Below are 21,972 nucleotides of genomic sequence, written 5' to 3'. Positions count from 1 at the left end.
ATTTTCTGCCCACTTCCATCTTGGGCCCCCATTTGCCTTGACAGTCCTCTGGGCAGAGCATACCAAGTCACTCCCCAGCAGCTGAATGTCTGTGTTCCAGGCATCCAGGACCCCCAGGGCTGGGGTCTGGAGGAGATTGGATGGGGCTGGAGCTGGGATGGGGAGCTCTCCCTTCAGATGCATCTGGAAATTTATAAGTTCCTCTACTGCCCTAAGGGCATCTAAGTCTGTTTGGAGTTCCCAGGCCCACCCATAGGTCTGCACCTAACTCTGAGCCAAGACCAGAACAGAATCTCTTCCTAACCCACCCTATAGGTCCCACAGGGCTCTTCACAGGTGCCCAGGTGACAGGGAGGGGGAGCCAGGCCAGGTATCCCCCTCCCCTCCTAGGAAATGTCTGGATGTGTGGGCCTGTGGAATGTGAGGAGAGAAGGAGGGAGCCTCGGGTTCACAAAGGGCCTTAAATTAGACTTCTGATGTTATCTACAAATGAAGTTATACCTAGAGTCATTGTCTGCTTCATGTATTTGAAGTGTTAATTTGTTAAATGTAAACACTGAAAATCTACTACAGCTTTTTAATCCTGTTTAGCATCTAATTTTTTTAAATACTAGGAATCTCAAAAATGGAAGAAGGAAGGCTCCCTTCCAGCCTAAGAGGCCTTGAGGTGTGTCTCAATAGGAAGAAGCAGGAGGTAGGGGTAGCTGGAGGGAACAGCACACACTAAGGAGTAGTAATAGATCAGGAGAGGTGTGGGAACCCAAGAACCCTGTTCTTGCAGCTGATCCCAGCTCCTCTGAAAGAGGTCTGCCCTTTCGTGCTCGCAGTCCGCACTCCTGCTCCGCGTGGTAGCAGAGTGAGCCAGAGTGAGGGCGGTGGACAGGCCCAGACTGGCAGAGAAGTGTAAGAGCCGCACAACCCGCCAGCCTGCAGCTCTGGGACCAGGCTCATGTTCTCTCGCCAGGGCCAGAATCCATGTCCAGCCTCAGCTCCCCGTCCTTGTCCCCCGCAAGAACCGCCCGTCACCCCTGCCACCCCTGCGGTGGTAACGCCGAGAGAGAAGAGACGCTCCGCTGTGGACCCCAGAAAAGAGAAGGAGCGCGCTCCCTCCCAAGGGAAAGACAGATGTGGGGCTCACGAAAGGGAGGCAGACAGCGGCGCGGGGCTGGCCGGGCAGAGCGGGGGCGTGGCGGGGTGAGGGAAGCTCCCGGGAGAAAGCAGACCACACCACCGGGAGGTCCTCCGTGACGGAGAGAGGAAGAGGCGCCGCGTACAGGGCCCGGGAGGGGGCGTGCAGTTTGGCCCGAGGGTCCCGAGCTGAAACTCAACACCCGCCTTTGGAGGGATCTTCCTCCTTTCTCCTCCGCCCCTTCCCTTCCCCTCCCTTTTCCCCTCCCTCCTTTCTTTTAATCCCCAGGACTGAGTCCCGCGCCGGAGCTGAGAGGGCCCGAGGGGAGGAGGAAGAAACTGCCCTGAGAGGGAGCCAGGAGCCCGGGAAGGGGAGGGAAGGGGAACCGCGCGTGGGGGCTGAGCTCGAAGGCCACGCGCGACCCCCCCGGAGCCTTCGAAGCCCCTTCAGTGTTCCCCCTACCCACTCCAGGCGAGTCCACAGGACCCTGGCCCCTGCTCCTCCTTCGCCTTCTCTGTGCTGCTTCCTTTGCTTTGTGGCTTTCCTCTCCGTCCCCAGAGACACCTGGGAGCTGCCCAGAGCTCCGCGGCGCGCCGAGGGGCCCTGCCGGGGGTGCGCGTGAGCGGGCTGAGGTGTGGCGGCGCGCGGGTGGGCCCCGAGACGGCGCGAGGAAGGCTGTCCCGCCCCTTCGGGCCGAGCCCGCGTGCGGGGAGCGAGGTTCCGTCGCGGCGCCCCCCCAGCCCCTGGCGTCCTGAGGGAGAGTGTGCGTGAGTGTGAAGCCGCCTCGCCGCGGGGGGTGAGAGTGTCTGGGCCGAACGCAACCACTCGGTCAACGCAGCCCAACGGCCACGCTCTCGGAGGCCTTCGGCGCCAGCCTGGCCTTCTTTCGCCAACTTGGGCGAGTTTGAAGAGGGGCGAACGTCTCAGCGCTCGCTCGCCCCACCCCCTCGCAGCCGGGCCGCCGCAGGGCCCCGGGCCGCCCCGACCACAGCCCTGGGAGCACCGCTCTCCGCTGCGGCCCCCGGGTGGGGAGGGTTGGCCTCTGAACTCGCTCGTCCAGCCCAACCGCTTCTGCGGCTTCTCCTAGCCCTCGGGGCCGTCCTGAGCGGCCTGGCGAGTCGTCGAGCGCAGCCCCAGCTCCCGCCTCCTCGCCTGCCCCAGCTCTGGGTGGGAGCTTTCGGCCCATGCAGACCCGGGGTCCCTCCGCGGCCTAGGGCAGGCAGCTCCGGGGGCCTGGCCAACCCCGTGGCCCCCGGGACAGCACGGAGCGCGCGCCCTTGGATGAGGTCCCGCAGCGACGCCCCGGCCCGCCCCGCTCCTCCTCCTGCCCGGCCAAGCTGCCTCCCATTTGGGGAGTTTTGTGGGCTTTCTTTCTCCTCCTCCAACCTCCGCGGAGGCCACGACTCAGGCGCCGCAGCCGGGGGCCGCCTCCATGGTGCGGGTCGGCCGCTGCTGAACTCAGCGAAACCGAGCCTGGCCTGGAGAAGGCCACACAGGAGGCCAAGGCCATGGCCATAGCCACGTCGGTGAGTCCACCAGGGAAAGGAGGATGCGGGCTATTGGCTTCCACGGTCTGCCCTGCACTCCTGTCACTTTTATTTCTGCTTTCTCTTTGTCTCTCTCCCTGGGCCCTTTCTCCTCCGGGAGGCTGTGTCTCTCTCCCCCCCACCCCCCAACCCACTTTTGTTTCCCTTTCTCCCTCTCCTCATCCCCAGCTCCTTCTGGGTCTAGGTTCCCCCATCTCCCCTCCTCCTCCCCATTCTCCTCTTTTCTTTTCTGGTGGCTGCCTCTGGATGGAGGGGAGGGGGCAAGTCTAGCCCGAGTCCTATCTGCTGTTTTATGGGCGGGAACAGATGGCCACCGGTGGTGGCAGGGGCTTGTGATTGGGAGGCAAGTAAAAGGTTGGGAGGGGGCTGAATGGAGGTGGCTCCAGGAAAGTAGGAGAGGCCAAAGAGGCCCTTCTCTAGAGGAAGTATGGAGGAAAGGGGGGAAATTGAGCCAAAGAAGGAGATCTGTTAGGGAGACAGCAAAAATAGAGGGAGGAGGAGAGGTGATGTCAGCCAGCTTCTGGCCACTTTCCGGGGACTGGGGACAAAGGGAGGAGACAGCTGGCATGATGGGACAGTGGGAGGAGGCCTCCTAGAGAGTGTGTGGCCCACTGCCACTCTACCCGCCCACCCCACCCCCATCCCCAGTTAAGGCAGCCACTCCCTCACAAGTCAGCTGGGCCCCTGAAGAGGGGGTAGAGCAGAGGTGGCCACACCCATCATCAGTCAGTCTATCAGCAACTCTGGCCTGGGTTCCCGAAATTGGAAGGCCCAGAGGTCTGGCCCCTTTGGATGGAATTCAGACCTGAGCACAAAGAGGAGCTCTCCACAGCCCCACCTCTGCTTTCTGTCCAGTGCACCTTATAGTCTGATTTCAAACAACTCTGTCCCCTTTCCACCGTTCCCTAGACGCTGTGATTCCCCAGGGAAAGCTAGTCTGCTGTGTGCCTTCTGGCCCCCTCTGAATGGGTGCTCTGAAAAGGAGATTTATGAGGCTGGAAGCACGGCTCCTGACATTCTCCCATACCCCTCAAGGAGTTCGATTATCACTCTCAGACCAAACTCCTTTTAGCTCCTCAATCTGTGTGATGGTAAGATTAGCTCAGAGCCTGAAAATGGTGGGGGTATTCTGACATAAAGATGCTGGCACAGAAGCTGGTCAGCTCGTCAGCTTTGTGGTCCCAGGAGGTAGATTTTTCTTTTTACCTAGGGGTGGGAGGTGGCATTTGTGCTAATCAAACTCACAGGATCCTAATAACAGTTAATATCTATCGAGCATTTACTGGCCCTAGTTTATTTATTTTGAGAGAGAGAGAGCACACACACACATGTGAACAGGGAGGGGCAGAGAAAGAGAGATAGAGAGAGAAAGAATCCCAAGCAGTCTCCATGCTGTCAGTGCAGACCCCAACTCAGAGTTCCATCCCATGAGTCGTGAGATCATGACCTGAGCAGAAATCAAGAGTCAGATGCTTAACCAACTGAGCCACCTGTGTGCCCCTGAAAATGGATATTTGGATATGGATATGAAATTGCACAAAGGAGGAAACTGAAGCTTGGGAAAGTTAAACAACCTACCCAGAGTCACCCAGCTAGAAAAGGATAGGGCCAGGACTTAAACGCAAGTCTGTCTGCTTCAGAACTGTGCTTTTAACCCACTGTCTAATCCAAAGTACTAATTTCAAATTTACACTTAGAAAGAAAAGTGTGGACCTAACCAGGAGTTTGTGTCATCTGATTGGCATGTTTTCTTTCTGTGGGACAATATCCTTTTTTTTTTTTTTTTTTTAAGTTTATTTATTTTTGAGAGAGCAGATGTGCACACAAGCCAGGAAAGGGCAGAAAGAGGGGGACACAGGATCTGAAGCAGGCTCTGCGCTGATGGCAGAGAGCCCGACACAGGGCTTGAACCCATGAACTGCAAGACCATGACCTGAGTTAAGTCGGATGCTTAACTGACTGAGCCACCCAGGCGCCCCAAACAATATCATTTAGAAGCCAAAATATAATCAGAAAATAGTTGGAGGAGTTTGGAATGAGGCAAGAGGAAAAAAGTCAGTTTGTTAGAATCACCAAGCCATGAAGGGCTGGACAACCTCTCCACCGAAGGGAAATGTCAGTCAAGAGGAACATGCACTCATGCTGGTTGAGCAGGGCCTCCTTCTCCAGGGTGGCCAAATGCAGTCTGCCAGAGATCTTTAGCTTGAGATGTTTTACTGAATTAGCCCACATGAATTACCTATTAGGTAGTTATGTCTAACTACTAACTATCTGCTCTCCACCACCACTGCCTGGGATCCTGCCAGCAGGCGCAGTCATTTAGCAAACATAACCAAACCAGAATATATTTTGATATTGTGAGTGGTGTAAGCTTGATTCTACCAAAGAACAACATGGAACCAGAGCCCTGTGAGAGGTGGCTACCAAAGGGAAATTGGGAATAATGAAGATTTCATAATGTATTTGAGTCATGTTTGAGTCATGGACTCTACTTAACCAAGAGGTTAAGTTACTAACATATGAAGAAGAAAAGTAGAACCTTACGTTTGTGATTGTGGAGAGGTAATAGGGGGTGATTGAGAACGCGGACTCTGGAGTCAAACAGCCTGGGGTTCATGTGTTGTAGGCAAAGTCCTACTCTCTCTGTCCCAGTCTCCTTTCCAAATGGGGATAATGAAGGCTCCTTCCTCATAAGCTTGTTTTTTAAAATTTTTTATTTATCTTTTAATTTTTTTTAATGTTTATTTTTATTTTTGAGAGAGTGAGAGGGACAGAGAGAGAGGGAGATACACAATCCAAAGTAGGCTCCTGGCTCTGAGGTGTCAGCTCAGAGCCTGATGCAGGGCTCGAGCTCACAAACCATGAGACCATGACCTAAGCCAAAGCCAGCCGCTTAACTGACTGAGCCACCCAGGAGCACCATAAGCTTGTTTTTGTTGTTGTTGTTTTAAAGTTTATTTATTTATTTTCAGAGAGCAAGAGAGTGGGGGAGGAGCAGAGAGAGAGGGAGAGAGAAAGAATCCCAAGCAGGCTCCACATTATTAGTATAGAGCCCAATGCAGGGCTCGATCTCCTGAGCCATGAGATCTTGACCTGAGCCAAAATTAAGAGTTGGATGCTTGACCGACTGAGCCACCCAGGTGCCCCACTCATAAGGTTGTTTTAAGGATTAAATGAGATGAGATGATTAGTGTAATGACTTGCACAGTGTCTGGATACATAATTTGCACTTAATATCTGTGACTTACCACCTTAGCATGTGACTCTTGGAGGAAAAAAACTTAGATGTCCCGACCAGACAGGACTGGAAACAGGATGGTAAATGCTTGCTCTTGGTTGGTCTGCCAGTCCCGCGACACACACACACACACACACACACTGGAGTGTATACACTTTTCTCCTCTCCATGGTAACCTCAACTTCCTCTGATAGAACCTTATTTGCTCAGACTGAGAACAAAAGCATTGCTTCAGTTTCTGTTTTCTTCCTTTTTATGCCTAGGCACTGTCTGGGCTGCATTTTTCCCAGCCTCCCTCAGATTGATGGGTGTCTGCTGCCACTTAATCTAACCTTCTGCTTGTGGGGGATGCTGACTGGGAAACAGGAAGGGTGAAGAAGATTCTATGGGAGACGTTAGCAGGGCTTTCTCATGTACACAAAGCTTTGGAGGAAATTCATTCAATATATGTTCACTGAGCACTGATTCCAGGTGGAGCCCTATTGCAGGGGCTAGGAATACATCAGTCCCTGCTCCCCAGAGCTTATAGGGCAGGGGAATAAATAGATAAGAAATGAAATAGGCAAATAGTGTAAAGTGTTATGAAGGGAACAATAGTGGAGATGACACAGAATGGGGTGGGGAGAAGAGTGAAGAAAAGACCTCTTCGAGAAGGAGACACTTAAGGAGAACTGAAGGATAAAAAAAGGGCCAGTCAGATGACGAGTCAGGGAAAGAGCATTCTGGGTCAAGGAAACCACAAGTGCAAAGGCCCTGAGGTGAGAATTTCTTTAGTTCAAGGAATAGAAAGGAAGAGGAGGAATGCAGGGGATGCAGCTGGAGACCAGGCAGGACCAGTCAGGAAGAGTGGAGTCAGGAGGTCAGATTTTTAGCTTGTGGGAAATGGGGAGCTCCATAATGTTTGAGCAAGGAATGTCATGACCTGATATATATGTGTGAGACCCATCTCCCCATTCCCACCTCACCCACCAGGCCCAGTTGGCTCGGGCACTCTACGACAACACCGCTGAGTCCCCCCAGGAGCTGTCCTTCCGCCGAGGGGATGTTCTACGGGTACTGCAGAGGGAGGGCGCTGGTGGGCTGGACGGCTGGTGCCTCTGTTCCCTGCATGGCCAGCAGGGCATTGTGCCCGCCAACAGAGTGAAGCTCCTTCCTGCTGGCCCGGCACCCCAGCCCAGCCTCACCCAGGTGCTCCCAGCCCAGCATGGCTCACCACATCCAGCCCCAGAGCACAGCAATGAGGACCAGGAGGTGAGAGCTAGAGCCCTCCCATCCCCAAACCAGAAGAGCCTAGTTCCCCTTCACTGGTGCCTGCGGCGAGGTGGGGCAGGGCAATCCCTGAGGCTGCAGCTCTTCACTGATCCTGTACTATGTGAAACCTGCCTGCCAACCCTTCCTCGGCTCTGTTTCCCCTTTGGTACGGGGTGGGGGCTGGAAGTGATCTAAGCTCCCGTAAGGCATACATTATCTGCTTCCTGGTCCTGACCCACACATCTGTCTTGATCCCCCAGGTATATGTGGTGCCACCCCCAGCTCGGCCCTGTCCTACCTTAGGACCTTCACCTGGACCCTGCCCGCCCTCCCCTGATCCCATCTACAAGGTCCCCAGAGGGAGTGGGACCCAATCAGCTGCCCCTGGAGATGCCTTGGAGGTGAGGACCAGAGGTCTGTGTATGTTGGTCAGGGAACAGAGGGCTCTCAGTGGGGTCCACTGCTGAGGCTGAGGGTAACTGGTGGCTCTGCTCCCTCTCCAGGTCTATGACGTGCCCCCCACTGCCCTCCGAGTTCCCTCCAGTGGCCCCTACGACTCCCCTGCCTCCTTTACCCGCCCTCTAGCCCGGGTTGCCTCACAGGCTCCTGAAGAGGATGAAGCTCCCTATGATGTGCCTTTGGCCCCAAAGTCACCGTCAGAACTGGAGCCAGATCTGGAGTGGGAGGGAGGCCGGGAACCAGAGCCTCCCCTCTACGCTGCCCCCTCCAACCTGAAACGGGCATCAGCCCTGCTCAATCTGTATGAAGCACCAGAGGAACTGCTAGCAGATGGGGAAGGTGGAGGCACTGATGAGGGCATCTACGATGTGCCCCTGCTCGGGCCGGAGGCACCCCCTTCTCCAGAGCCCCCAGGAGCCTCTGCCTCCAATGACCTGGACACCTTGGCCCTGCTTCTGGCCAGAAGCCCCCCACTTCCACACAGGCCCCGTTTGCCCTCAGCTGAGAGCCTGTCCCGCCGCCCTCTGCCTGCCCTGCCTATTCCTGAGGCCCCCAACCCTTCCCCAGCTCCCTCTCCTGCTCCAGGCCGAAAGGGCAGCATCCAGGACCGGCCTCTGCCCCCACCCCCACCTCGCCTGCCTGGCTACAGGGGCCCCAAGGTTGAGGGGGATCCAGAAGGTGGGGAGGTAGAGGATGATCCAGCAGGACACCACAATGAGTATGAGGGCATCCCGATGGCCGAGGAATATGACTATGTACACCTGAAGGTGAGCTCACCTCCCAACACCCCCACCGGAAATGCCCCCAAGAGAGCCAAGGGGAGGAGTGAGAAGGTCTGGGACCCAGAGGGACCGTCCCTTTCTTCACTGGCCTTGCACCTTATGGCCTGGGTCGCCAGTACTTGGTCCCACCACTTATACTGGTGCCACATTCCTTCTAAACCCAGCCTAGGGTCCCCAAGTCATCTGACCTGCCACCAGGGCTTCTCCCAGACCTGGAGTCAAGGGACTGGAATCTCTGATGGCAGAAGAAACCTCAGGAAGGAAGGCGGAGGGGGAAGGGGCAGGAACACGGGGAGGCCACCTTCCCTGCTCCCCCACCACTGCACTGAGACCCTGATCCCTCCTGCAGGGCATGGATAAAGCTCAGGGATCTAGGCCCCTGGATAAAGCCTTCCCAGGGGATCCTGAACTGCTGGAGAGGGGGCCACTGGAGCAGCAGGTAACCCTGTGGGTCAGTGCTAGAGAAGGGGGACCAGGAAGAGGAACCATCAAGGGAGAGATATTAGGATGGGGGTAAGAGCTCGGTGAGCCAGAGCTGGAGTACAGAGGAGTCAGCATGAAGGAGCTGGGACCTGAAAAAGAGTATTAGGAATTCAGAAAGAGGGGAAAGAATGTGTTGGAGAGGAATCAGAAAACCGAGCAGCCAGGGAAGCAGAGAGAGTTCTGGGATGTGGGTCAGAGCTAGGCCAGGTAACTTCTGAGGCTCCTTCCAACTGTGAATTCCTGGGTTCCTAAGAGACCTGGCTTCTAATCCCGGCTCCACCAGTAAGCAGCCAGGGGCCCTGAAGTCACCAGATAATCTCTCTGGGCCTCAGGAAAGTGAGGTGGCCTCCTCAACTGTGTGGACCGGTCCTGAGCGTAGTAGCTACTGTTTATCAGGTATTTACCAAGTACGGACCCTGTGCTAATAAGTACATCGCATGTGTCAACACTAATCACAGCCATAGTTAGTACTCATATGGTGCTCACAATGTACAGTGTTCTGTTCTAAGCCCTTTCTATATGCTGCATCATTAACTGCACCACAGCCTTGGGAGGCAGATACTAGAACTGCACTATCCAGTATGGTAGCCACTAGTCACGTGTGGCTTTTAGGCTCTTGAAATGTGGCTAGTCTGAATCAAAAAGTGCTGTAACTATAAAACGCACACCAGCTTTTGCAGGCTTAGTATGAGAAGAAATCTAAGTAATTTATATGTTGATTATAGGTTGAAATTACAATTTTTATATCTGGAGTTAAAACATTCCAGTTTGTTTCTTTTTCTTAACATGGCTACTAGAAAAATTTTAATTACACATGTGGTTTACATTATGTTGATCCTGGACAGCATGGTACCAGATTCTCCATTTTAGATTATAAGGAAACAAGTTCAGTTTGAATCTAGATTTATCTGACATCACCTCTGAGCACTTTCCTGCCACTGGCTGTGAGAATTTAAATTTTCTGATGAGCAGAGGGAAGAGCTCAGGTAGAAAGGATAGAATGAGGAACAGAGGGAGGGAAGGAGGGAGGAAACGATTGCAAAAGTGGCACTACTGAGAGCATCCCGCCAACCACTCCTCTTGCCCTCAGGAGGCCCTGTCTGCAGGGGAGCCGCTGGATCTGCCCACCGGAGATCTACAGCTCTTGCATTTCTACGCCGGGCAGTGCCAGAGCCACTACTCAGCACTGCAGGCAGCCGTGGCGGCCCTGATGTCCAGCACCCAGGCCAACCAGCCCCCACCCCTCTTCGTGCCCCATGGCAAGCGGGTGGTGGTGGCCGCTCACCGCCTGGTGTTTGTTGGGGACACCCTGGGCCGGCTGGCAGCCTCCGCCTCTCTGCGAGCACAGGTCGGGGCTGCAGGTACAGCGCTGGGCCAGGCATTGCGAGCCACTGTGCTGGCTGTCAAGGGGGCCGCCCTGGGCTACCCGTCCCGCCTTGCGGCCCAAGAGATGACACAGCGTGTGGCAGAGCTGGCAGGGCAGGCCCTGCAGTTCACCACTCTGCTCTCCGGCCTGGCCCCCTGAGGGTCCTGCTCTGTCCCTCTCCTGCCTGCCAGAGCCCCCTTTTGGGCCTTAGGTGGCAGGAGGGCTCTGTTTTTAGGGACCAGGAGAGGTAGGGACATCTCTCCCCTTCCAGTCATCTCAGCCTCTCACAGAGATGTCCCTCCCCCCTCCCCCCACAGCTTTTTGTACGAGCCATTTTGTATAAATTATTTATATTTAATATTATTCCCTGCTTTGTCAGGGGCAGGTGCCAGGCCCCTTGGGGCAGGGAGGAACTGGACTCTTTCCCTCAGCCTGGGGTGGAAGTTCTTGGTCACTGCACTGCCACCCACCTCTGAAAGCTTGGCCCCACAGAGAATCAGGTGGCTGAAACCTGGAGCCATCCAGATCCCTTTTCTTGTCCTGGTTCTTGGCTCTAGGACATCAGCACCTTACTGTTAGCTGAAAGTGATGGCATGATTTTGACCACCCAGAATGTGGAGGTCTGGGAGAGGCCTAAGGGCTCCTCCCCACAGCAGGCAGGACAGAACTGGGCCTCAATAAGCCCTGCTGTCTGGTTCTCTGACTCTGCTTCTTGGGCACCTGGAGGAGGGGCCAGGCCTGGCACCCCTAGGCCAAACCAATGGAATACACACTGTGGGCAGGATGTCTTTAGGTTTGGGGGGGAGATTTTGCTGTTTTTTCCAACAACTATTCATTCGGTGGGTTTCACCTCCCATGATGTGCCAAGCACAGTTCTGAAGGTACATTGTGGGGGTGGGATGGATATAACTGAGTCAGTTAAAATAAGTAAATAAAAAAGAATACCTGCCACAGATTTGATAGTTGCTGGTAATGGAAATGAACAGAGTGATGTGAGGGACTAACTGGATGAAGGAGAGGCTGTTGAAGGAGACTTTAGATGGGATGGTTGAGAGTAATAGCTGAGCTGAGGCCCCAGGGATGAGAGAACTGAGAAGAGTCTGAGAACTAGCATTCCCAGAAGGCAGACACTGTCAGTGATGGGAGCTTTTCCACCAAGACTTCATTATCATATGATGTCATTAGAGAGTTGCACTTGTGGAGAGGTTGGCCTCACAAGAGCCTTGAAAGGTGCCATGCTGAAGACATCATCCCAGTGAAGGCCTGTTCTCAGCTTGGCACCACAGGACAGCTCTGGCCAACTGGAAAGTGCTGCTGGCTGGCCTGGGCACCCTCCGCCTTAGATTAACCCAAGAAGGTCTGGCCCCTTAAACCTTCCTTCCCAGTCCTCTTGCTCACTGCCTTTCTAGACACACCTTCTTTTAGAGGAGCCAAGGGGCAGGTGAATGCAATTAGTCCATAGTCCTCATGCTTTGGTGAAATTGATGAGCCATGGCTTAGATGGGGGATCGCCCCAGCCATTTACCACAGGGAAGAAATCCAAGCCACAGATCCATTGCTTCATTTGTGCTTTTTCCCAAATGACATTTTAGCACAGTGACTGGATTAGAGGCACCCCAAGCTTCAGTCACAGTTCAGGTCTCTTGGCACCCTCTATGCATTTGCCTTCTCCATTTTGGGTTCCTTCTTTCTCATTTCACCCTTAAAGAAAACTCATTTCCAGATTCTGGGGTCACCAAAATGCACACTATGTATTGAAGACTTATAACAGGGCTGTCCTCCATCTCCCAGGAAGAATGTGAAGAGATCAACCTGGAAATCAAGTCAGAGGTTTCAGTGCAAGTCCCAGATCTGCCATGTACCCATGTGTCTGTGGGTAAATCCTGTGAGTCCCTCTGAGTCCTGAGCTTATCTTTAATATGAGGATGATCATAATGGTCTCACAGGGTTGTTGAGAGGCCATACAAGATAATACATGTGAAGGGCCCAGAGCCACATAAAGTTAAGGGATTATAATTCCAGGGCAGACATAAGGACACAGACAAATGAATCCCCAAGGAATGCTGACTGTGACAGCACCAAAGTAAATCCTAAAGAGACACTGAAATGAGCTGGGCGGGGGGGAGGGGGGGGGGCGGAGGGGAGCAGTGGGAAGCTGCTTAGTGTATTGGAAGGCTTCTCATATCTGGAAATTTTCTGAACAGAGGAGACAAATTGGAAGTGCGGTCCAGTGGAGAGAAGAAGCAATGGATTTCCTGGCTGAGACTAACAGGACACTCCTCTATAGCCCTTACCTTAGATGAAGAATCAAGTACCTGTTAGGTATCAAATCTCTTAGAGAAGTGTACCTCTAACTTGAATGTACCTACTCATGGGGATCTGGTTAAAATGGAGATTAAGATTCAAAGGCTTGGATTCTGCATTTCTGACAAGCTCCTGGATGACTTGGGAGCTCTAGTCTGTACGTCACACTTTTGAGTAGTAATTCTAGGGGTTAAGGAAGGCTTCTCTGAGACAAATGTGCAAATATGCTGAAGGATGAGGAGAACTGACCAGGAGAGGACAAGCCTTCAAGCCATAAAGATTAACTTGTCCAAGGGCCCTGTGACATTGAAAAAAAAAACTGAAAGAAGGCCAGTGTGATGAGTGCAGTTTGGGGAAAGAAGCGAGGTGGAGCACCAGGGAGCATGGGACCAGGCCTGCAGGAGCATGTATGAGGCTCCTGGAACATTAGTATTTATACCTTGTCGGTGAGGAGAAGCCACTGAAGGCTGTTAAGCAGGAAAGGGCCATGAACAGATCTGCATTATGGAAAAAAAACCAAACACTCCATCTGCACTATAAATACAGATAAAGGAACGGGGCAGAAACAAAGTGGATGCAGAACACCAGTTAGGAGGCCCAAGCAGTCTGTGCAACAGGTAGCTTGACTAATGGTAGAAAAGCAGAGTATCTGAGAACTATGCAGGAAGGAAAATGGACAGGGTTTTGTAAATGATTTGATATGGGGGTAAGGAGGAGTCCTTGTAAGGGCTGTCACCTTGAACATATGGTCACAGTTGAATGGTGAGGGTACCATTCACAAGGCAAAGAAGCACTAGAAGACGTTACAGGGGAAGAGCGTGAGTTTGGTCTTGGATGTATTGAGTTTGAGGTCCTTGTGAGTCACCCAAGGTTAAGAAGATGAATAAGAGGTGGCTACATAGGTCTGGGGCTCAGAAGAGAGGTGTGAGCTAGAGGTGTAAATCTGGGGATTAGGTTTGTATTGTTTACATTGGGGGTGAATGAGGCCGAGGCTGTGAGCATGGGTGAGATCCCAAGGTGGAAAGAACAGTGAAATGAGAGGAGGGCCCAGGACCAAGCCTCAAGTTCGAAGACACTGAATGATGGTGAAGAGGTGGAGGAGGAGCCTGCCATGGAGAAAAAAAGGAGCAAGAGAAAGAAAACCAGGAGAGTGTGAGACTTAGCAGCCAAAAAAGAAAGTGTTTAGAGGAAGGGGTGGTCAACAGTGCCAAATGATGCTGAGGATGAGGAAGACTCCGCCAGGGTGGGGGTGCTAAAACCCAGAGATGTGGTCTTGTAGAGGACTGCAGCCAGGGCTGAGTACAGAGCCCAGCCCAGCCCTCCATGTTCATCCCCTGTACTGTAGTCGCCAGTATAAATGGCTGTCTCCCCAGTAAGCTACTCCAAGGTGGGTCTTGTCCATCCTGTTATCTCCCAAAGCCTAGCGCAAGGCCAGGCACATAATAGACGCTTAATAAATTTTACTGATGAATGAGTGGATGCATGGAAAGTTGGATGGATGGTTGGATGAATGAATGAGGAGGAAGAATTGGAAGCAAATGAGGAATCTCTGGCAACTGCCTGGACTAGCTACTATCCTTCAGCTTTCTTTCCTTTTACCGCAATGGCCCGCAGACCCAGAGAACGGAGACAGAGCCCCTGGGCCCTGGCCCCCCTTCCTCTCTCTGACGAAGAGTCTGGACCGAAGGTTCTGCTGACGTGGGAAGGGGAGGAGAGTCTGGAGGAAGGGGAGGGGAAAGCAGCGCAGAGATCGCAGAGACGAAGGAGGCGCCCGCGGCTGCAGAGCTGCAGAGCGGGTTCTCTCCAGCCTCTGTATCCGGGCATCGGTGCCCCCACTGGGCCAAAGGACAGCGCATCCTTTTGGTGCGGGCCGACAGGGCCTCCGCGGTCGGCAAGCTGGCTCCCCGGGTGGCCACCGGGACCCCCGAGCCCAATGGCGGGGGCGGCAGCAAAATCGACAGCACTGTAGAGATCACTCCCAGCCCCAACGGAGTAAGTGCCCGCGCCCCCGGGGCTACGCCATCATCCCCCCGCACCCGCGCCAAAAGCCTGGCATTTTCCTCCCGCGCACTCCCGGCCCCTGACCGCCTTCCTCGCGCCGGCTCTCCTCCCTTGCTCTGCGGCTTTCTCCGCTTCACCCTTCTCCCCCCACCCCCCAGCAGGTCGGGACCCTCGGAGATGCGGTGCCCACGGAGCAGCTGCAGGGTGAGCGGGAGCGCGAAAGGGAGCGGGAGGGGGAGGGCGACGCGGGCGGCGACGGAATGGGCAGCAGCCTGTCGCTGGCCGTGCCCCCCGGCCCCCTCAGCTTTGAAGCGCTGCTCGCCCAGGTGGGGGCGCTGGGCGGCGGCCAGCAGCTGCAGCTCGGCCTCTGCTGCCTGCCCGTGCTCTTCGTGGCGCTGGGCATGGCCTCGGACCCCATCTTCACCCTGGCGCCCCCACTGCACTGCCACTACGGAGGCTTCGCCCCCAACGCCTCCGGCTGGGAGCAGCCCCCCAACGCCAGCGGCGTCAGCGTCGCCAGCGCGGCCCTAGCAGCCAGCGCCGCCAGCCGCGTCGCCACCAGTACGGACCCCTCGTGCAGCGGCTTTGCCCCGCCGGACTTCAACCATTGTCTCAAGGACTGGGACTATAACGGTCTGCCGGTGCTCACCACCAACGCCATTGGCCAGGTGAGGCAGCCTGCTGGGCCGCGGGTCTGGGGGCGGGCCGAGAGCGAGGAGCAAAGGGCCTCACACCCCCTGTATCCCTCTCACATCCCCAGTGGGATCTAGTGTGTGACCTGGGCTGGCAGGTGATCCTGGAGCAGATCCTCTTCATCTTGGGCTTTGCCTCTGGCTACCTGTTCCTGGGCTACCCGGCGGACAGGTGAGGGCTGCCGTGGGGATGGGGCAAGTAGAGAGGAGGGGGTGCTAGGGTGGCTAGCCCAGGCAAGTGGCCTTTCCAAGAGGTCGAAGAGGATCCGCTGGACTCTACAGTCTTCTGGACTTATGTTCAATGATATGCAGCCCATCCCTGTCTCAACTTCACTCCCCATCAAGAAATACTCCTTCCATACCTCTTCTGCACAAGGGGACACTACCACATATTCCCCATCCCCGTATCCTTGGATCAGTGGCTTATCTCCAAAGACAATAGCCCCATCCCCACTGATCAAAAATTATCTCCACAGATCAAAAGTCCTAGCTCCTCCTCTATTGTGCCTGTCATCACTAACCACCTCCCTCTCCATCTTCACAGACCCATCCCCACTAATAGCCCCATCCACATGATGGATTCCATCTCAAGGGCCTTATTCCTGTAGATCATTACATTAATTCCTAAATATCAACAGCCACAATCCCACTGACCTGTATAGTTCAATTCTACAAACAAATGACTCCACTCTTGTGGGTCAGTTGTCCAAACCCCATAGATCAATGACCACAATAGCACACCCTCCCCCAGAGATTAATAGTCCCATCCTCATGGGTCTTCAGTGCTCTTAGATCCTCCAGATCAAAAGCCCAATTTGCATGAATCAATGGCCTTATCTCAAAAGTCAACAGCCTATCCCCACCAACCAATAGCTTTTCCCAGGGATCAAAACTCCCAATTCCTCTAATTCTTGACACCATCACCACTGACCAAGTATTGCATCTCCATGATCATCCTCATAGATTATTAGACTCATCTCCACCCATATACAGTCCCATCCAAATGGGTTAATAGCTCAACTTCCACGGATCAAAGACAACCCAACAGTCAATAATCCCTAAAATCAATACCTATCCTCACTGCCTAATAGTCACATACCCACAGGTCAACAGCCCATTCTCATGCATCAGTGGTCTCATTCCCATAGACCAATAGCATCATTCCTATGGAATAATACCCTCATCCCCAAGTTCCAATAATTCAGTCTCCTAAATTCGGTACCCTTAGCCTCATTAACCAATAAGCCCATCCCCATGGAAAAATGGCCCCATTGTGTGGGTCAGTAGTTTCACTCTCAGAGATCAGTCCCCCTTCCCAATGATCAGTGACCCCTATCTTCATCCCCATAGATCAGTGGTCTTATCCCCAAAGATCAATAGCCCAGCCTGTCAAGGATCAGTAGTCCTGTCCTCCACTGACTCATACTCAGTGACCATCACCACTGACCAATAGTCTCAGCTTCTCTGGTCTGTGACTCCCCCCTGCTTACGGATTATCCCCATGAATTCATATCCCCATAGGTTCATCCCCACTGACCAATAGCCCCATCCACCCAAGGACTAATGTTCCCACTCCATCCCCAAAGATCATTTGTCCAATCTTCAAAGGTTAATGATCATCCCCATTGATCAATACTTTTACCCCATGTATTAATAAATAGTTCCATTCCCATGGATCAGTGGATCTTCTGGCAAAGGACCCTATCCCCACTGACCATCATTATGGGTTAATTGACCCATGAAACAGCCCATAGAACAATGGCCATATCCCCCCAAATCAATCAGTCCCCTAAGATCAATAGCTACATTTCACTAATACTATCCCCATGCATAAGTAGCCAATGGCCCCACCTTCAGAGATCTATAGTCCCAACCCCGTATATCAGTGACTTCATCTCCTCTGACAAGTATGAGCACAAGCTTTATCCCCACTGACCTGACCAGTATGAGCAAGACAAGCTCTATCCCCACTAACCAATCTATCCCCAGAAATCAATGGTTATAAGTCTCCTAAACAATATCCTGTCCCCTCTAATGGTTGGTCTCGCTTCCATGCTCTCATCTCTGACCAATAACCCCATCCACAAGAGTCCATGGTCCCACCCCTGCAGAACCATAATTACATCCCAGTGGCCAGTGGCCAGACATCACTTATCCATGGTCCCCTTCCCTTCCCATCTTCTCTAGCCTCAGTCCAACTTTTTACCCCAGTCCTCATACCTCCAAGTTTGAAGGGGGCAGCTGGGCTCCACCCAGCAACTCCTCTCCCAGGGAGTCTGGGTGACCAGAGGCCCTCCCCACTTTCCAGGTTTGGCCGTCGAGGGATTGTGCTGCTGACCTTGGGGTTGGTGGGCCCCTGTGGAGTGGGAGGGGCTGCCGCAGGCTCCTCCACAGGTGTCATGGCCCTCCGATTCCTCCTGGGCTTTCTGCTTGCCGGAGTTGACCTTGGTGTCTACCTAATGCGTGAGTGGCAACTTCCCAGATGTCCTTCCCTTGGGGCTCATGCCTGCCTGTCTGCATTCCCAGGCTGTTCCCACTGCCCCCTAGGATCCCCTCAGTCCCTTTTCAGTCCCCAGTTTCAGCTGTCCAGGATCTCAGCTGCCTTTCTACCCCAGCCTTTGAAGGATCCAGGGACTTTGCTTTTCTCCACACCCCTCCCCGCCAGCCCTCCAATCTTTAAGGCCTTCCTTGCCCTTGACTTACTGCTGTCAGGGAATGGAGCTTTATTTAAAAATGAAATCCTGACTAGCTGTATGTCCTTGAACAAGGGTTGATATGAAGGTCAAATAAGAGGCCTGATGTGAAAGGCCCTGTAAACTGGGAATGCTGAACCCACCAGGGACTCTGACTCTTGAGCCCTCCCAAGTTTGAGGAGAGGAGAGAGGACTGAACAGTCTCTCCACTCTTTGCCACTCAGAGGTTAGTCTGTGGGAGGTGATGACTACAGCCTCCACTCTGGGTCTGACTTTGCTCTCTGTCCTCCCTCCCTTTCTTCTCCTCTCTCCCATGCCTCCTTCCTCCCTGGCGTCTCCTCCCTGTCCCTGCTGTATCTCTAGGCCTGGAACTGTGCGACCCAACCCAGAGGCTTCGGGTGGCCCTGGCAGGGGAGTTGGTGGGGGTGGGGGGGCACTTCCTGTTCCTGGGCCTGGCCCTTGTCTCTAAGGACTGGCGATTTCTTCAGCGAATGATCACCGCTCCCTGCATCCTCTTCCTGTTTTATGGGTTAGTATCATCCTCCACCTGTTGTCTGGCCATTTCCACCTCTATCTCCAGCCTGGCTCTAGCCTGGAGACCTTTCCTCTTCTCCACTGCCCTTTGTCCAGGCCTGCCCCAGCCCTAGCCCTTCAGAGGTGGGAGTTTCCCACCCCTGGATCAGGAGACCTCAGAGTGCACCCCCACCCCCATCCCTAGCTGGCCTGGTTTGTTTCTGGAGTCTGCGAGGTGGCTAATAGTGAAGCGACAGATTGAGGAGGCGCAATCCGTGCTGAGGATCCTGGCTGAGCGGAACCGGCCCCATGGGCAGATGCTGGGAGAGGAGGCCCAGGAGGCCCTGCAGGGTAAGAGACAGGGGTCCCTACAGGTGATGCTTCACATGTACACATGACAGTGCCCTCTCCATGGTTACAGCTGTGCCACCTCTCAGGGTCCCCACCACCCATGTGGAGGACCCTGGGGTTCAGCTGTTTCTTCTAACAGACAGCTCCTCTCTCTTTCCCAAAGACCTGGAGAACACCTGCCCTCTCCCTGCAACATCCTCCTTTTCCTTCGCCTCCCTCCTCAACTACCGCAACATCTGGAAAAATCTACTTATCCTGGGCTTCACCAAGTGAGCCTGGGTGTCTGAGCCAAGGGCCAGGCCAGTAGCTGGAATGGGGGCTGGTTGGGTGGGGAAGGCCTGAGGACCCCTGCCAAGGGCAGCCAGGGTGGTGGAAGTCTGTGGATGGGCATTCAGACACTGCTGTTTGCTTTGTCCCCCTTCTCACAGCTTTATTGCCCATGCCATTCGCCACTGCTACCAGCCTGTGGGAGGAGGAGGGAGCCCATCGGACTTCTACCTGTGCTCTCTGCTGGCCAGTGGCACAGCAGCCCTGGCTTGTGTCTTCCTGGGGGTTACCGTGGACCGATTTGGCCGCCGGGGCATCCTGCTACTCTCAATGACCCTCACTGGCATTGCGTCCCTGGTCCTGCTGGGCCTGTGGGATTGTGAGCATCTTCCCTTCCCCACAGTGTGGGCTGAGCAAAGGAACCCCAGCAGAGGTGCCTCAGGCAGGCTCAGCCACTACCTCCCAAGTCCAGACCAGACCCTGCCCAGATCTTCTATAATCCTTCCCACCAGACCACACAACCCTGTCTGTTCTCCCTAGTCGATTAGTGGATGCCCAGAGAGCCCACCTGGCTAGAGCCATGGGATCAGAGAACCAAGGGGATGAAGCCAGGGACTAGGCCATGCGTGATCTCCTCACTTCCATTCACATCCTCCCTCTTGGCCCTCCAGATCTGAATGAGGCTGCCATCACCACCTTCTCTGTCCTTGGCCTCTTCTCCTCCCAAGCTGCTGGCATCCTCAGCACCCTCCTCGCTGCTGAAGTCATTCCTACCACTGTCCGGTGAGCGCAGTGTTGCTGGGGCTGAGGAAGGGCCTGAGGGAGGGAGGGGAAAGTGCTGGAGAAGGGTTGGGGTGAGGCCCATGGTTAGAGGCTGAGTGCCTCCTCCATCTCTCCCAGGGGCCGAGGCCTGGGCCTGATCATGGCACTGGGAGCTCTTGGAGGGCTGAGTGGCCCAGCCCAGCGCCTCCACATGGGTCACGGAGCCTTCCTGCAGCATGTGGTGCTGGCGGCCTGTGCCCTCCTCTGCATCCTCAGCATCATGCTTCTGCCGGAGACCAAGCGCAAACTCCTCCCCGAAGTGCTGCGGGATGGGGAGCTGTGCCGCCGGCCTTCCCTGCTGCGGCAGCCACCCCCTAACCGCTGTGACCATGTCCCACTGCTTGCCACCCCCAACCCTGCCCTCTGAGTGGCCTCTGAGCACCCTGGCAGGAGGCTGGCTTGTACGGAAATGTGGTATAAGGCCCTGGCGAACTGATTGGGAGGACTGAGTGAGGAAGGCAGGGCTGTCCAGAAGGCTCAGAGGCACCTCATGCCAGCCATCGAGGAGAGCTCAGAGGGCTGTCCCCACCCCCACCTCCTCCCTGCTGCTTTGTGTTCACTTCCTTGGCAAGAGTCAGGGGACAGGGAGCGAGCTCCACAGTGTAACCACTAGGTCTGGGCTCCATCCTGTGTCCAAAGACATCCTCCCAGACCTCGTTCTTTCTTGCTCTATCATTCTGTTTCAATAAAGACATTTTGAATAAATGAGCATATAATAGCCTGGACTTCCCTCCCTTCTGTTGTACTGTCTCTTCGGGGAAGGTTTCTCTTAGTGGAACCAAAATCAGCAACAGTCTCCCTTCCCCCTTCCCCTGGGCCTTCCCTCCTCCCCCCCACCCCATGTTACTTTACAGACAGCCACCACCCTTTACTGATGGCTTGCTATGCAGCTAAAGACTGGGCTAGGCACTTTACAAACTTCACTTAATCATTTAGTCCCTTCCAACACTGCAAGGTAGGTGTTGGGTCAATTAAAAGTTTTTGTTGTTGCAAGCAATGAAAACTGACCATAATAAACTTAAACGAAAATGGGAATTTACTAGAGGGATTTGGTGGGGCAGGTTGCGTTAGGGAGCTCACAGAAGAGGCGGAACTAGTCATGAAAGGTCAGGAACCAGACAGGCCCCCTAGTCTGGGAAGTATGACTTCACCTGGATGAATGACCTCCACTGGGATTCCATCTTTGGGTCATTCCACTTAAGAGTCATTTCCAGAGAGCAAATGACTGGCTAACTTGAGTTAACATGGCTGCACCCCCACCCATATTACTGACAACTGGGGAGACAGAAGGCAGCAACTGTGTGTTGTTAGCAGAAGTAGGACAGGATGTTGTGCAGGTAAAAACAATGGATGCCCACTATAGTATTCTTCTTCTTTTACAGATAAGAAAACTGATGCTCAGAGAGACTCAGTAACCTGCTCAAGGTTACAAAGCTAATGAGTGACAGAGCTGGGACATAATTAGATCCTGGAGCTGGAGCTCTTCACTGATGCACACTATGGCCACCTTTCTAACCCCTTCCAATCTTTAGGCATTACCCTTGGAAGCAAGGAGTCTCAAGGCACCCTAGGAGTTGGCAGTAGGTGAACAGGTCTTCCACATCAGTGCCAGGACCTGCCTCTCAGACTAGCCCTGGCCTGGCTTGACCACTTTGGGCAAATCTCTTAACGTCCAGCTTCCTTCAAGGGTTGCTGTGAGATTAAACAAGATAATGTATTTATACATGTCTCTTAAACTGATTTACCACTAGATGGTAAGCTCCTTGAGGGCAAGAACGCTGTCTTTCTCAATTTAAAAACACAAAAGCCTGACACATGATAGACATTGAAAAAGTTATTGTTAGTTCATTCTTTCAGCAAATGTTTCCTGTGTCCAACTTACGAACCAGTTACCATCCTGGATATTTAGGGCATAGGCCATCCTTCAGGGACCTTAAAATCCATCTAATACTAGGAATAGTAATGAGGAGAGAGACCAGTGGTTTGGGGCACTAGACAGCTGCATCCTGAAGCAGGTGAGACTTCACTCAGAGTCAGGAAACCCTCACGCAAAGGCTTAGGAGAAAAGTACAGT

The 21,972-nt window shown here is 53.9% G+C and overlaps 2 protein-coding genes across 6 annotated transcripts; both read left to right on the top strand.

The window, feature by feature from the left end:
- Nucleotides 1-1,220: 1,220 nt before the first annotated feature.
- Nucleotides 1,221-14,343, top strand: EFS (embryonal Fyn-associated substrate). Of its 5 annotated transcripts, XR_008417142.1 has the most exons (9): nucleotides 1,222-2,655; nucleotides 6,887-7,165; nucleotides 7,426-7,566; nucleotides 7,669-8,391; nucleotides 8,756-8,845; nucleotides 9,980-10,250; nucleotides 12,047-12,140; nucleotides 12,460-12,716; nucleotides 14,174-14,343. XR_008417142.1 is itself a non-coding variant. In XM_019429405.2 (7 exons), the coding sequence occupies exons 1-7, from the start codon at nucleotides 2,638-2,640 to the stop codon at nucleotides 12,516-12,518; spliced, it is 1,581 nt and encodes a 526-aa protein (XP_019284950.2). In that variant the 5' UTR covers nucleotides 1,221-2,637; the 3' UTR covers nucleotides 12,519-12,559. The 5 variants fall into 5 exon arrangements, 4 of the variants coding, with proteins under 4 accessions (XP_019284950.2, XP_019284951.2, XP_019284952.2 ...); XM_019429405.2 differs by lacking the exons at nucleotides 12,047-12,140; nucleotides 14,174-14,343 and having other exon boundaries at nucleotides 1,221-2,655; nucleotides 12,460-12,559; XM_019429406.2 differs by lacking the exons at nucleotides 12,460-12,716; nucleotides 14,174-14,343 and having other exon boundaries at nucleotides 12,047-12,376.
- A 101-nt stretch (nucleotides 14,344-14,444) lies between these two features.
- On the top strand, nucleotides 14,445-20,616 carry SLC22A17 (solute carrier family 22 member 17). Its single transcript, XM_053889269.1, has 10 exons — nucleotides 14,445-14,551; nucleotides 14,722-15,228; nucleotides 15,321-15,424; nucleotides 17,561-17,715; nucleotides 18,309-18,474; nucleotides 18,664-18,809; nucleotides 18,973-19,078; nucleotides 19,238-19,455; nucleotides 19,748-19,859; nucleotides 19,977-20,616. The coding sequence occupies exons 2-10, from the start codon at nucleotides 14,821-14,823 to the stop codon at nucleotides 20,263-20,265; spliced, it is 1,704 nt and encodes a 567-aa protein (XP_053745244.1). The 5' UTR covers nucleotides 14,445-14,551; nucleotides 14,722-14,820; the 3' UTR covers nucleotides 20,266-20,616.
- The last annotated feature ends 1,356 nt before the right edge of the window (nucleotides 20,617-21,972 follow it).

Source organism: Panthera pardus, unplaced genomic scaffold (genome assembly GCF_024362965.1).
Source record: "Panthera pardus isolate Hobbes unplaced genomic scaffold, ASM2436296v1 HiC_scaffold_24, whole genome shotgun sequence".
Lineage (NCBI taxonomy): Eukaryota > Metazoa > Chordata > Mammalia > Carnivora > Felidae > Panthera > Panthera pardus.
Note: the sequence above shows the minus strand (reverse complement) of the source record. Positions and strands in the feature narration are given on the sequence as shown.